General features: G+C 46.0%; 2 protein-coding genes across 2 annotated transcripts; one reads left to right on the top strand and one right to left on the bottom strand.

Moving 5' to 3' along the window:
• Positions 1 to 3,021, top strand: LOC8077128 (bidirectional sugar transporter SWEET1b). The gene is made up of 6 exons (XM_002441079.2): positions 1 to 268; positions 367 to 403; positions 891 to 986; positions 1,448 to 1,733; positions 1,888 to 2,007; positions 2,518 to 3,021. The coding sequence occupies exons 1-6, from the start codon at positions 232 to 234 to the stop codon at positions 2,710 to 2,712; spliced, it is 771 nt and encodes a 256-aa protein (XP_002441124.1). The 5' UTR covers positions 1 to 231; the 3' UTR covers positions 2,713 to 3,021.
• Positions 3,544 to 7,620, bottom strand: LOC8076981 (scarecrow-like protein 1). The gene is made up of 4 exons (XM_002439782.2): positions 7,286 to 7,620; positions 4,797 to 6,237; positions 4,438 to 4,593; positions 3,544 to 4,100 (listed from the first exon to the last, which is right to left on the bottom strand). The coding sequence occupies exons 2-4, from the start codon at positions 6,128 to 6,130 to the stop codon at positions 3,899 to 3,901; spliced, it is 1,692 nt and encodes a 563-aa protein (XP_002439827.1). The 5' UTR covers positions 6,131 to 6,237; positions 7,286 to 7,620; the 3' UTR covers positions 3,544 to 3,898.

Here is a 10,309-nt window from a genome sequence, read left to right as displayed (position 1 = left end):
GTACCCGTCCATCCACACAAACATACAACACTGTTGTCATTTAGTTGTTCTTGCTAGGCAGTTACTTACATTCAGCACCTGTCTAAGGCACATCTATCTCCTGCGTGATCTGAAGATCAGACCAGCTTGTTCAGCTTTGCCTTGTTCTAGCAGTTGAGAAGAAGGTGGTTTCATGAAGTGCAAGCACACAGGAAAGAGGCAAAGAGTTTGAGATAAGCTAGGTTCGAACAGATGGAGGATGTGGTGAAGTTCATCTTTGGAATTTGTGGTGAGTGTGTGTTGCAGCTCCTCATATGTGTCCTCACTTTGATGATGATGCTCTTGTTGTGGTTCTTTTACTTACTGTATTTTTGTTCTGGGTTTCAGGAAATGTCATTGCTCTCTTCCTCTTCCTATCCCCAGTGTAAGTATATACTCTATGTAGCACAATCTATGTTCCTCGATTTTGGTTATCAATAAGAATGGGCAAAATCACAGTAAAAACATTCCAATATAGACTGATTATATTAGTTATCTCTGAGTTATATTGCAGTTCATATATACAGACAAACTACTAGCATGCACAACTTTACTTTTGCCTATGCAAATATAAATAAGATGTACTGTAGTACCCAGGAACAAGCTACTCCATGAATAATTGTAGGTGTATGCGTATCCTATTTTGCTTCATTCCTTTTATTATTTTAAGCTGGAAACATCCAGCAAATCGTGCCACCCTCGACGACGTACTAGATGTCTTCAGCTTAATTTGTCCCTTTGCGATATTCCATTCATCTACTCGAAACACGTTGCAGTTCAGCTGTTAATTCTCCAACTGAGACATACTGCTTAAAGCTTTAAACTGATCGATGATCTGCTGAAACTTTTTTTCCCCCGTTTTTGGCTCACAGGCCTACCTTCTGGAGGATCATCAGGAGGAGGTCGACGGAGGATTTCTCAGGGGTGCCGTACAACATGACACTCCTCAACTGCCTCTTGTCAGCTTGGTAAATACTGCTGCTCGATCTCACTTTAGTTTCCAGATCGAGTAATAAAAAGTATACTCGCTTGCTAAAGAACAGTGAAAAAGGGCGAATCATATACACACACAGTACTACCACCACTATGCTGAACACGGAATTTTCCCTAGTATTAAATCGCGTCAATTTGTAGTATTCAAAACCATAGATCGCTTCCATCATGAAACTTGCCACTAGTCGTCCAGACACATAAAAAGCTTGTCGGTGAAGCGCACCGAACTTATTAGTAGATGTCAGTCCAGGATCTACTAGACACCACGGGAATGGTGTTGCTGTCTGCCCTGTCTGTGTACGTTTGTTGCCTGTCTGGAAGGGACAGTGCAAGGTGGTGACGAAACGCGAACAGGGGAGTAGGGAGCATCACCATCGTCGTATCTGAGCCGTGTCGCTCATCCAGGGCCAGGGCTCACAAGTGCGTGTGCGTGCAGGTACGGGCTGCCGTTCGTGTCGCCGAACAACATCCTGGTGTCGACGATCAACGGCGCGGGCGCGGCGATCGAGGCCGTGTACGTGGTGATCTTCCTGGTGTTCGCGTCCAGCCAGCGGACGCGGCTGCGGATGCTGGGCCTGGCGTCGGCGGTGGCGGCGGTGTTCGCCGCCGTGGCGCTGGTGTCCATGCTGGCGCTCCACCAGGGCCAGGGCCGGAAGCTCATGTGCGGCCTCGCCGCCACCGTCTGCTCCATCTGCATGTACGCCTCGCCGCTCTCCATCATGGTACGTTCTCATCTACTATCGGTTATATATATATATATATATATATATATATATATATATATATATATATATATATATATATATATATATATATATATCGTCATCAGGCAACTTTGCTGATCGAATCGATCGACTGCGTGTGTGGTGCATGCAGAGGCTGGTGGTGAAGACCAAGAGCGTGGAGTACATGCCGTTCCTGCTGTCGCTGGCCGTGTTCCTGTGCGGCACGTCCTGGTTCGTCTACGGCCTGCTCGGCCGGGATCCCTTCGTCGCGGTAAGCACGGCCGTAACGCCAAGAGTTCGTCTCGTCACTGTCATCTGATGACCTCCTTAATTTTGACAGGGAGGCATATATGTAGCTACTAGGCATGTAATAAAATTTGCAGCTACTAGTAGTAGTAGTAGCTGTAACTTCTAGGTGTTTGATGCGTCGATCGGTTAGCCGTTAGAGTTTCGTCGTCTCCGCCTCTGGTTCTGGATCGATGCCCTTGACTTGCCGATAGATGTATCATATTCGAGCAAGGGCCGATCGAGTGCAATGCCCCAACTGGCAAAGCACGCGCGCAGTCTGCAGCCACATGCACGCTGCGGGGTGCCAACGTGCGTGGTCGAGAGTTATGGGGCAGTGCCCAACAAGAAGAGGCGAGGCAACGCCCACGCGCGCGCTGCCGCCGCCTTCAATTGTGCACGCCTAGCTTATTTGCCAAATCAAAGTGGTAGTATGTGTTTTGGACTGACGATTATTGAATACCATACACTCATACTCATCGATGCGTACATGCAGATCCCCAACGGGTGCGGGAGCTTCCTGGGCGCCGTGCAGCTGGTCCTGTACGCCATCTACCGCAACAGCGCCGGCACAGCTGGCGCCGGCAAGCAGCAGGCCGGCGACGACGTGGAGATGGCCGCCGACGCGAAGAGCAGCAAGAAGGTCGCCGACGACGTCGGCGGCGCCGGCAAGGAGGGCCGCCTGGTCTAGCTCGGAGGAGCCACTTCGGTCCATGGAATCTTCGATCTGCTTATAACATAATACTCCTGTAATAGTAGGCCAGCACCAGGACAGCAAGTGTGTTCCCTCTCCCCTGCAAATCAACCGTTCTCCTCGATCTCCCGTGATTGTGTGTACCTGCGTATACGAGAGTACGTGCTGTAGCATATATACTGTAATAATGCAACTGGGTTTTTTGTGTTTATTTACATGTAAAACAAGTCAATCAAGTACTACAGGCAAATGTATTAGTTTTGGGATGGATTAAGTATCAGTTTGGGTAAGACCCTCAGATACTGCTTTTGGTCTCCTAGATCAAATGTCACGTCCACGAGACCACGACAGGGCGACAGGTGATGCCATGACGCTGCAAGGCAAAGGTCCCAGGGTAACGGGCTAGAAATTAGCTCGAGGCCCAACAAGTTTTGCGCTGAATGTACAAGCCCATGCTCGCAAGTGGGACTGGGACATCTTGAGCTCCTGGCAATTCTCATGGGCGAAGATTTAGCGTGGCTTTATAAGATTTTCTGGAAGTTGTTGCGTGTATGTAGAACAAAGCTCATATAAAAGATTCGTGTTTCAGGTTTGATGAGTGATCAAAAGATACACACACACACATACCAGTCGGAGAAACCTGCAGCTGCATGTTGTTTCGTGGAAGCTTCTCTCGTTTGCAAGATCGAAAATCCCAAGTGGATGAACTGGACAATTTTGAAGACGTCAGTAAGTATGCACGTAGAGAGGGATAGGCCAACCACAGCATTCACGGCCTCGGATATTATAATGCAGACCCACACAATGACACAAGCATTCCGGTGCTCATCATGAATAATCCTCCTTGAATATATAGCCATGCACCGGACTGACGAATCTTTGTTATTTTATCCCATCTTTTTTGCGACAAGAGCATCATCATCCAGTACTTTATACACGAAACAATGTCGACATATTGCGATTCTACCCCTCCAAAAGAAGGGCAAAATTAGATACACCACGGTGACTCTACACCAAGGTGTACAATACACAATATACAACCTCATAAGGCTACAGGCAGCACGCTAAGGTTAGGTACGAGTATATATGATAGGTCAACAATACGGTGACAGAAATCTCTTTACAGCCCTTGCACCAGATGCTCCTAAAACGCTGGCAGTGCTAAGATATGCAACGCAAGCTTCTATTGCCACGCCGACGAGAAGACGAGCGTCTTGTCGCCCCAGCCAAAATGGAGGCCATCGTGGACCTTCTCGAACCTGTACTTATCGCAGTACGACGATTTCAGTAGAGATCTTATGCCATTGATCACGTTGCTGCTAAATGGGCACGGCGCAAAGCCAGCCATTGCCATCCTAGCTCTCCATTTCCCAGCCACTTCATACCTGCAGGGTAACAGCAAAGTTTTTTGAGGTGGTCTGTAAACATTGGAGTTTGTAACGTGCATGAGACCAGGACTAAGGCCTTGTTTATTCCACCCAAAATCCAAAAACTTTTCAAGATTCCCCGTCACATCGAATCTGTAGACGCATGCATAGAGTATTAAATATAAACAAAAATAAAAACTAAATGCACAGTTTGGTCGAAATTTGAGAGACGAATCTTTTGAACCTAGTTAGTCGACAATAATTACCACAAACAAACGAAAGTGCTACAGTGTCATAAAAAAATTTCGGGAAGGAACTAAACAAGGCCTAATGGAAGAAGGCTGTGAAGAATTACCTTTCCACACGGTCAGGACCTTCACAAGCTAAGATGTTGACGATTTCTCGTGCGAGGCACTGGCGCTCCACATTCATTCTATCCGGGCTTTCCCTCGGAAGGGTTGCATCCAGTGAATCAAAAAGTGCCGAATAGTAGTCATAGACCTCCCGGAACCTGCATATCAAAGGGCACATGAGGAATGACAGAGATATTTATACGAGAATGTAAGGCAGGCACAAAGTTCAAAAACTATATTCCTTTCACAAGGCCAGCATTTTGAAGCTCACATGATGTATAATTAAATAGCACATACTACATCATTGGTTTAGACAACTCTGTGTACCAGATACGGTAAAAATGTTCACAAGAGAACCAACCTGGCAAGGAATGGGGTGGTGTTAGTATTTGCATCCTGCTCCACCAACGTCACTAGTTTTGGTTGAAGACCCTTCACCATACGGAGAAGCTGATCCCTTTGGTTCACAATTGAGACGCTTTCATCAGGAAGGTGGTGCAGCAGGAATGCAAAGTTAACAATGAGGGCCTCTCCAGGACGGCAATCTAGCATTCCAGGTGTCACATCCTCAGTGTTAGCAGCCACTGCCCTGAACTCAAATGGTACCTCACAGTCCTCTGCAAGCTTCTCTAGTCGCTGCCCAACAACCTTCAGCCCTCCAACAGCTCTGTGCACTGACTCTGGATCATCAACACCAGTTATCCTCAAAAGGCGTGGCTTGTTACTGTTATTTCTTAGGGACTGGATAAGAGTTATATACTGGCTACCCTGGTTGATGTCAAAGTCAATGATGTGCACAACCTCTTCGCCTTTGCAGGCTTCGAGAATAGCATAGTTAGCAGCCATGAAGCCTAGCCTGAAGCATGGGCAGATTTCAAAGAGGATCTGCATAGCTGAAAGCTGGTACAGAGTAGGGGCCTCCTTGCACCTCAGGGCCCTATAGATCCCCTTTCCTGAAGACTGTATTGCGGCAGCAAGGCCCTCCACAAGATAGGCTGCAATTCTCTGAGAAGGGTCTCCTTGAATTGCTACCTTCTGTCGTAGTTCTGTTATGATTGATTGTGCTTCATCGATGCTACATTCAGATATTGCTTCTGCACAGTCAAAAAGCAACTGTTTTGGGTGCCGCGCTTCTCCAATATTGCTGTCAAGACAGCAGAGGCTTGACTCAGGTGATGACTCTTTTGGAGAGTCTGGACTCACAATATCCTTCATGGTATTGCTCCATTCATTGTTTTTCTTAATGCTATCATTCCACTCATCGATAATGCTCCCTGAGAAGTCAGAAAAGATCTCATCGCCATCATCGAGTAAAGCATGCTCAAGCTCCTGAAGCTTCAGTCTCATCTCATCCTCATCAAACTCTACTTCAAGATCAGAGGTCTGATTGTCTGATAAAGATTGAGAGTTCTGCTGAGATATATTGGAGATTGCTGGAGAATATGTTGCTTCATTAAAGTGAGATTCAGCATAGCTATCAGTACTGTAAAAGTTCTGAAATTCATGAGGTACTGTCCCATTGAAAGCAGACTGTTTGTAGCCCTCAGCATTATATGGTTGAGGTCCGTAGTGAACCAAGTCGGTGCCAGAGACAAATCTTTGTGCTGGGAAAACTGATCCTGGTGGCACAAATTTGTGGATGTAAGTGGTCTCCGCACAGGATGTTGATGGGTCTGCTTGCCTAACGAAAGACATTACTTCTCTCACAAATCTCAGTCTCTCAGGTCAATTTATCACTATGATCTGAGATAAAAACAGCCAATGCACAGCTTCCACCGATTAATTCAGCCTGAACAATTCACCTGCAGTTAGAAAACAACATATAATATAAGGAGTACAAAAAGGCATTTATGGTTCCCCAAACTTTTGTTTTTCTTTTTTTGTTTTTGCTGCGACCATAGGCTTACTAGACGTGAGATACAAATTTCTAATGCCTTTGTGTGAAACAGGTATGAGAACAAAAGACAAAGGTATACATTGTCACATTAAGTCTTATATGCTTGGACTTGTATGACAGTGGCGGTGACTGCTGTACTTCACAGCAAAGCAAGTCGATTGATCAAATCCATCAGTCCATTATAAGAACATGATGTCTACAGCACGTCATTAAAAAATGAAAAAGGGTAGCCCACCCAGTTTGGAGTTGCTTCCAAGACTTGGTAACCTTATCCCCCAGACCTGCAACGTTGACTAACTTGGTGCTCTTGGAACCAAAAACCAAATCGAGCGGGAAGTATATACATAAAGGCTTAAAGTAGGCAGACGTGTACTATTACTCAACATGTGTATTCATACCTAAGACTACATACTAGGCAACATTGCAGATGGAAACCAGCTGTTAAGTCCTGAGTAATAAATGGATAAATAAAAATACGTGGAAGTTAGACCAGTAAGAACCAACATACTTGTATTCTCCACCAATATTACACGTTCTGGTATAAAAATAAGCATTAAGCGGCTACAGAAATCAGAGGACTCGGGAGGAGCCAGGAGGAGGAGGAAGAAAAATCTCCGACGAACTACGACGAAATTGGCCCTCACAAGATGATCTTGCGAAGCTGGATCTTCGGAGTTAACTCGGAGCAAACCATGCGGTTTCCCCCCCCCCCCCCCCCCAACTAGCAAAGACGCGGCGATCTCTCCTCCGTTTCCATCAACACAGCGCTCCTAATCTAATTTGCCCCTTCTCCGTCGGAGTCGGATCAGCTGCAACACACGCTAGCCCGGGCGCATCTCTCCACGAACGGCACAATCGTGCGTGCGGTCTACTGCCACCGCTCAACGGAACGATCGAGGGTCCGGAAAGGGAAATAAAGGAGCAAAACGATTTCGCGAGCGAGAGACCCTTACCTGCGAGGATATGATCGGGGCGGTGCGGGGGGCCGCCGACGGGGCAGCAGCGGGCCGCGGTCCAATCTGCGGAGGACTTGGAGGAAGAAGGGTGGAGAAGGCTCAGCGCGCGGCGGCGAGCGAGCGAGCAAACTGGCTGCGGAGGGTGAGGGCGCGGAGCAGAACAGGCGAAGAAGAGGAGCCGAGCGAGGTGGGGAGACGACGAGGGCAGAAACGGTGGGCGCCGCGCGTGGGTTGTTGGGGGCGGGTATAACGAAGGCTGCCTGTACGTCGGGCGTGACGCGGCAAGTAGGCTAGCCTACTACTCTAGCCCCTGTACCGACCAAACTTTTGCTCCCGTGTAACGCACCGATTTCACAGGGGAAACGGTGGGATTTGTAGACGAAATTGGCGCGTTCAAGCGACAGCCAACTATTCCGCTGTGAAAGTGCGTGGTTTGGTGAGACCTACTCCACCCCCGTGGACCGAGTAAACGCACTGACTATAGTAGGATTAATAATAAGGCTATTACCGTAGAGCTTTACCGGAGCACTAAAATAAAATAAGAGAATACCCCAAGAGAATACCCCGCGTATTGCTGTTAGAATATAGATTAGTAAAGACATGACGACATGAATAGACAAAATACTTATTGGTGTAAACATTATAATTAGATGGCTTGTGGTTTTTAATTGTCTATGATAGTATATTTTTTTTATTGAGCAACTTGCATGTTAAAAGGAACACAATGACTTAGTAACGTGAACACTACAATTGCATAGGTTAGTGGATATTTAATTGTATATGATAGTGAGTTGCTTAGTTGAACAACTTGCATGTTGAGACAAATAGGTAATAGGGTTTAGCTTTATAGAAATATAAGATAACGTTATGAGATATGTATCAGTAAACTTTCTCGAATTTAACTAATTCTATCTATAAAAAATATTAGCAATATTTATATTACTAAAGTATTTATTATAAAATTGTATTCAACGACTCATCTAATAATATTAATTATATATCACTGATATTAATATTTTATATATATATAATTGTTTAAAGTTAAGTATTTGACTTTTTGGAAACGAAAATAACATTTTTTATGGGTTATTTTATTCGTTTGTGTGATAAGCCATGGCACAAAGTACTGTTGACTGATTTGTTGTTTGGCTGATAAGCTCAAGCGAGCAAGGCGGTTAATAGGGCTTACTATCTTTCAAAGAATAAAGAGAATAGAGAACGGATAATGATTTGTTGATTACCGGAACTGGTTGCTGGCGCTGCCTGTGCTGAGTGCTGATTGTTGACTTTGGTTGGCACGCCGCATACTGATCCGGTGGTCTTATCCGGAATGCCCAATCAGTGCGGGATCGATGCGAGAGAGACTACGCTGGTCACTCGCAGGGTCGCTTTTTTTGTGGCAGTAGGTGAGCCACCAAACAGGACTGATTTCCTTGCCAGTTGCCACCAATTAAGCGGCCGCGCGTCAGCGTGATCGAGTAGCGGCGACCGGAGGATGGGTGATCGGGAGCCTGCAAGGAAGGAAATGAGGAATGGCTGCTGCGTGCGTGCGTGCGAAACTACCGAGACGTGATGGTGCGAGCGGGCGAGCCAGAGTGGCGCCGACCGCCGACCCCTCGTCGTGCCGCGAAGCATCGATCGGGCAATGCGCCCCGCCCCGCCCGATGTGCCATCATCATCATCATCGTGGATTCATTCGTGGTGGGCAGCTGGGCATGCCAGACCGCACGCACGGCCACCTCTCGTCCGGCGCCGAACTCGCGCAGCAGAGATCCGTGTGCCCGTGTGTGATTGCACATGGTTCCGGTGCGGCCAGGAGGAGCGCGGTAGAGTGCGACCACCGCGGACTGCGACGTGTGTGATTGCAATTGCAATGCACAATGCTGGCCGCGTCCTCGTGCAACAGTGTGTGATTTCCTGGCCCACTAGGTGCGCCTGCAGTTCTGGATCTTCGGGGCCCCCGCGCCCCCATATTCCGGCCCGGCCTCGCTTACGCCTCAAGGATAATACAAAATGCTGATGCGGAGGAAAGAAGGTAGAAGAAAAAGGACAAGCAGTTACAGCCAACTACAGTCAGCTATAAAAACCAAAAAAAACTTTATGAGAGAGATAAGTGGACCATGTATTAATAGTGAATGGCTAACGATTGTATGAGTGAACTGTAAGAAGGCTACAAAGAACCTTACAGCCAACAAATAGGCTGTATGATTAAACTTTCTCTTATGACAACTGCTGCTACCACAGCTATTAGGGTCTATTTTTTGGAACTAACATGCTAGTAAAAATTAGCACTTTGTGTAGATGCTATTTAGGCTAGTCTCAGTTCAAATTTTATCTGAGTTTTATTCATATTAAATAAGCTACCACAAAAGAAAAGAGAGAAAAAACTCTCTTAGTACGATTACCAACTCTCTCTCTAAGTCTTGAAATTAAATCTTTATGAAACTATAGAATGAAACCTCTATTGAGAGTGGGTATTTTATCCAAATTTCATTTCATTTTATATGTCATGGCAACCTTGAAAACATTGCTATGAGACCAAATATGAACTGATTTTAAGACTATGAATTAGTTAACTTGCATGTCTCACAAATTCCCGTGCTTAGAGCCGGAAACGGAGTGGACAGCTTTGCATGAAAAGATTGGAAGTTAATGGAGGATAATGTGCCATTTGGTTAGAATGCCATAAATAAATAAATAGCTTGCGCGTGAGATTGAATGCCAATGAGGGAACGATGTGGGAGTCACATGAATAGTTTGCATGTTGAGATAGAAAACCAGCGAAATTTATTTTTTACAAGATATATAAGTAGATATGCTATACTGGTAGTTCCCATTGATGAAAATGAGTTAGATTGGTTGAGCATATGTACAAAGGGACTGTTTTGCAACAAAACCATACAGGTGGGTTACATGTTTTTCTCATTTGCAACAAAATCCTCAAGGGCCAACCACAAAACCCAAGTCATTTATGGGTGGGTTTTCCAGTTTCCCCCAGTCTAGGGCCTGTCGAAGTGAATT

This window comes from Sorghum bicolor, chromosome 9 (genome assembly GCF_000003195.3).
Source record: "Sorghum bicolor cultivar BTx623 chromosome 9, Sorghum_bicolor_NCBIv3, whole genome shotgun sequence".
In the NCBI taxonomy this organism is placed as follows: Eukaryota; Viridiplantae; Streptophyta; class Magnoliopsida; order Poales; family Poaceae; genus Sorghum; species Sorghum bicolor.
This window is presented reverse-complemented; position numbering and strand designations above follow the sequence as displayed.

Excerpts from the sequence above, each read along its gene's own strand:
- LOC8077128 (XM_002441079.2), top strand. The coding sequence starts at position 232 with ATGGAGGATGTGGTGAAGTTCATCTTTGGAATTTGTG. Across the intron at positions 404-890 it reads TTCCTCTTCCTATCCCCAGT|GCCTACCTTCTGGAGGATCA; the intron begins GTAAGTATATAC and ends TTTGGCTCACAG. Across the intron at positions 2,008-2,517 it reads GCCGGGATCCCTTCGTCGCG|ATCCCCAACGGGTGCGGGAG; the intron begins GTAAGCACGGCC and ends GCGTACATGCAG.
- LOC8076981 (XM_002439782.2), bottom strand. The coding sequence starts at position 6,130 with ATGTCTTTCGTTAGGCAAGCAGACCCATCAACATCCTGTGCGGAGACC. Across the intron at positions 4,594-4,796 it reads ACCACCCCATTCCTTGCCAG|GTTCCGGGAGGTCTATGACT; the intron begins GTTGGTTCTCTT and ends TTTGATATGCAG. Across the intron at positions 4,101-4,437 it reads GGTCCTGACCGTGTGGAAAG|GTATGAAGTGGCTGGGAAAT; the intron begins GTAATTCTTCAC and ends GTTACCCTGCAG.